General features: G+C 40.1%; 1 protein-coding gene across 1 annotated transcript in view; it reads left to right on the top strand.

Annotated features, from left to right (window-relative positions):
* The window catches only part of kcnf1a (potassium voltage-gated channel, subfamily F, member 1a), a 3,880-nt gene that overhangs the window by 878 nt on the left and 1,527 nt on the right, over positions 1–1,475 (top strand). Inside the window, exon 2 of the mRNA XM_016499297.1 lies at positions 1,354–1,473. Within this exon, the coding sequence (XP_016354783.1) occupies positions 1,359–1,473 (115 nt within the window). The 5' untranslated portion in view covers positions 1,354–1,358. The remainder of the gene's footprint in view (positions 1–1,353; positions 1,474–1,475) is intronic.

The following is a 1,475-nucleotide window of genomic DNA, read 5'->3' as shown; positions in this document are numbered from 1 at the left end:
TTTTGCTTAATTTGTACTTAAGTACAAGTAAAAGTACAGCTTTAAAAATATACTCAAAAAAATACAAGTACCCGAAAAAACTACTTAATTACAGTAACGTGAGTAGTTGTAATTCGTTACCTCCACCACTGGAATTTTCTTGTTCTCTGCACTGGGGTACACATTGGAGCAGAGCCACCCGGAGACCATGTTCACCAGCATCCCACAGTCCCTCTGGTGGGGTATCATTGCCATGACCACTGTGGGTTATGGAGACATCTATCCTAAAACAACGCTGGGCAGGTGTAACGCCGCTGCAAGTTTCCTGTGTGGAATCGTAGCTATCGCGTTACCAGTTCACCTGATCATTAACAACTTACCAATTCACCTGATCATTAACAACTTCATCCTTGTTTACAATAAACAGCGTGTGCTAGAAACCACTGCAAAGCATGAGATTGAACTCATGGCGTTACGCGTGAAGGATGAAGCGCAGGAGTGTCCAGAGTCTACAAAAATGCCATCACAGGCTTCGGTTGGCAACAGCTCGGTGTGGGATAGTGCTGGTGCGTCCGCTTTACGAACTGACCTGTAGGCCTATATCCCGGTGATACAGCAAATGTGCCCAAAGACCAACTGTACAAAAGCAAGACCAACCAGAGAGTGATTCATCAACTTCAAAATAATAAATAAAATACTTAGGAAATAAAAACAAATCGATAACATCTATCGCTTGTTCGTTCGTTTGTACTCTAGCGGAAGCGCAAGTGTCTGAGAGTGCAAGTCTGAGAATGCAAGTCTGAGAGTGCAAGTGCGAGGCTGCAGCCAGATCCTTCTCCATTTATTTGTAATCCATACGACTAAAAAATAAATATTCCAACACTGCTTGAAATTTTATGTTGAAGTTTTTAGGATGAAATAAAATGTTAATATCGTGTCTGTATAATCTGCTCTCAAGAAAAAAAGTAGGCTATTTTTCAAACGTCATATCGGGCCAAGTTGTCACATACATTTTAAATGTTAGCCTATAAACTTATATAACCTATTACTTACAATATTTTTGTCCTAACAATGATATATTATTTAAGTCTTTTACGCTTTTGTTGTCCCGGGATTTACAAAACAGTTTTCATTGTGACAACTTACCCCATTGTGCGTAGAAGAAACGTAGTCTTTTTTTTCTGGCAAAAAGGAAGCACATTTTCAAAAAATCACAGTCTGAAATTATGTGGCAGTTTCTAGCCCCGGTCTCTCCTATAATATTTATCTAGTTACTAGTCATGGACATGTTGCTTTTTATAACATAGGCCTATGGTCCTCTAGATTAAAAATTATTCTTATTTTGTTTTTGTCTTAAACTCTGGATTGTATTAGTTGACATGTGGGAGTTTCCGAGGACTCGTTACGCGGACAGTAGCGCATCAGAGGCGAGTGAGGAGACGGAGATTGCTGTGAATATCGGTGGTGTCAAGCACATTCTCTACGGGGACGTGCTG

The sequence above is a fragment of the Sinocyclocheilus anshuiensis genome, unplaced genomic scaffold (genome assembly GCF_001515605.1).
Source record: "Sinocyclocheilus anshuiensis isolate Anshui unplaced genomic scaffold, SAMN03320099.WGS_v1.1 scaffold1746, whole genome shotgun sequence".
Lineage (NCBI taxonomy): Eukaryota > Metazoa > Chordata > Actinopteri > Cypriniformes > Cyprinidae > Sinocyclocheilus > Sinocyclocheilus anshuiensis.
This window is presented reverse-complemented; position numbering and strand designations above follow the sequence as displayed.